The sequence below is a fragment of the Eurypyga helias genome, unplaced genomic scaffold (genome assembly GCF_000690775.1).
Source record: "Eurypyga helias isolate BGI_N326 unplaced genomic scaffold, ASM69077v1 scaffold29593, whole genome shotgun sequence".
Lineage (NCBI taxonomy): Eukaryota > Metazoa > Chordata > Aves > Eurypygiformes > Eurypygidae > Eurypyga > Eurypyga helias.
This window is the reverse complement of record NW_010241089.1, coordinates 18894-19185: the sequence shown is the minus strand read 5'-3', so window position 1 is coordinate 19185 and position 292 is coordinate 18894. Positions and strand designations below refer to the sequence as shown.

General features: G+C 62.0%; 1 protein-coding gene across 1 annotated transcript in view; it reads right to left on the bottom strand.

Moving 5' to 3' along the window:
- The window catches only part of SRSF11 (serine/arginine-rich splicing factor 11), a gene marked incomplete at its 5' end in the record, with an annotated part of 14332 nt that overhangs the window by 808 nt on the left and 13232 nt on the right, over positions 1 to 292 (bottom strand). The window contains one exon of the mRNA XM_010148642.1: positions 99 to 194. Within this exon, the coding sequence (XP_010146944.1) occupies positions 99 to 194 (96 nt within the window). The remainder of the gene's footprint in view (positions 1 to 98; positions 195 to 292) is intronic.

The window sequence follows — 292 nt, the reverse complement described above, 5'->3', positions numbered from 1 at the left end:
CATGGGCCAGGCGCAGGGAACGCACCATCGTGCAAACCACCCCACTGAGCTCACACCAGGCCGCTTCCCACCCAGACACCGGGGGTTCCGTCACTGACCTCCGTGGAGACGGCGACCGGGACATCTTCCTCTTAGGAGACCTGGGTTTTTTAGGTGACCGTGTTCCGCTCCTGCTTCTTCTACGTCGTCTTTCCCTGTCGGAAAGAGATCCGGGTTATTGTCAAAGCCACAGACACCCCTCCGGCCCCAGACCCGGCCTCAGACCCGGCGCTGCGCAACAGGCAGTAACCAC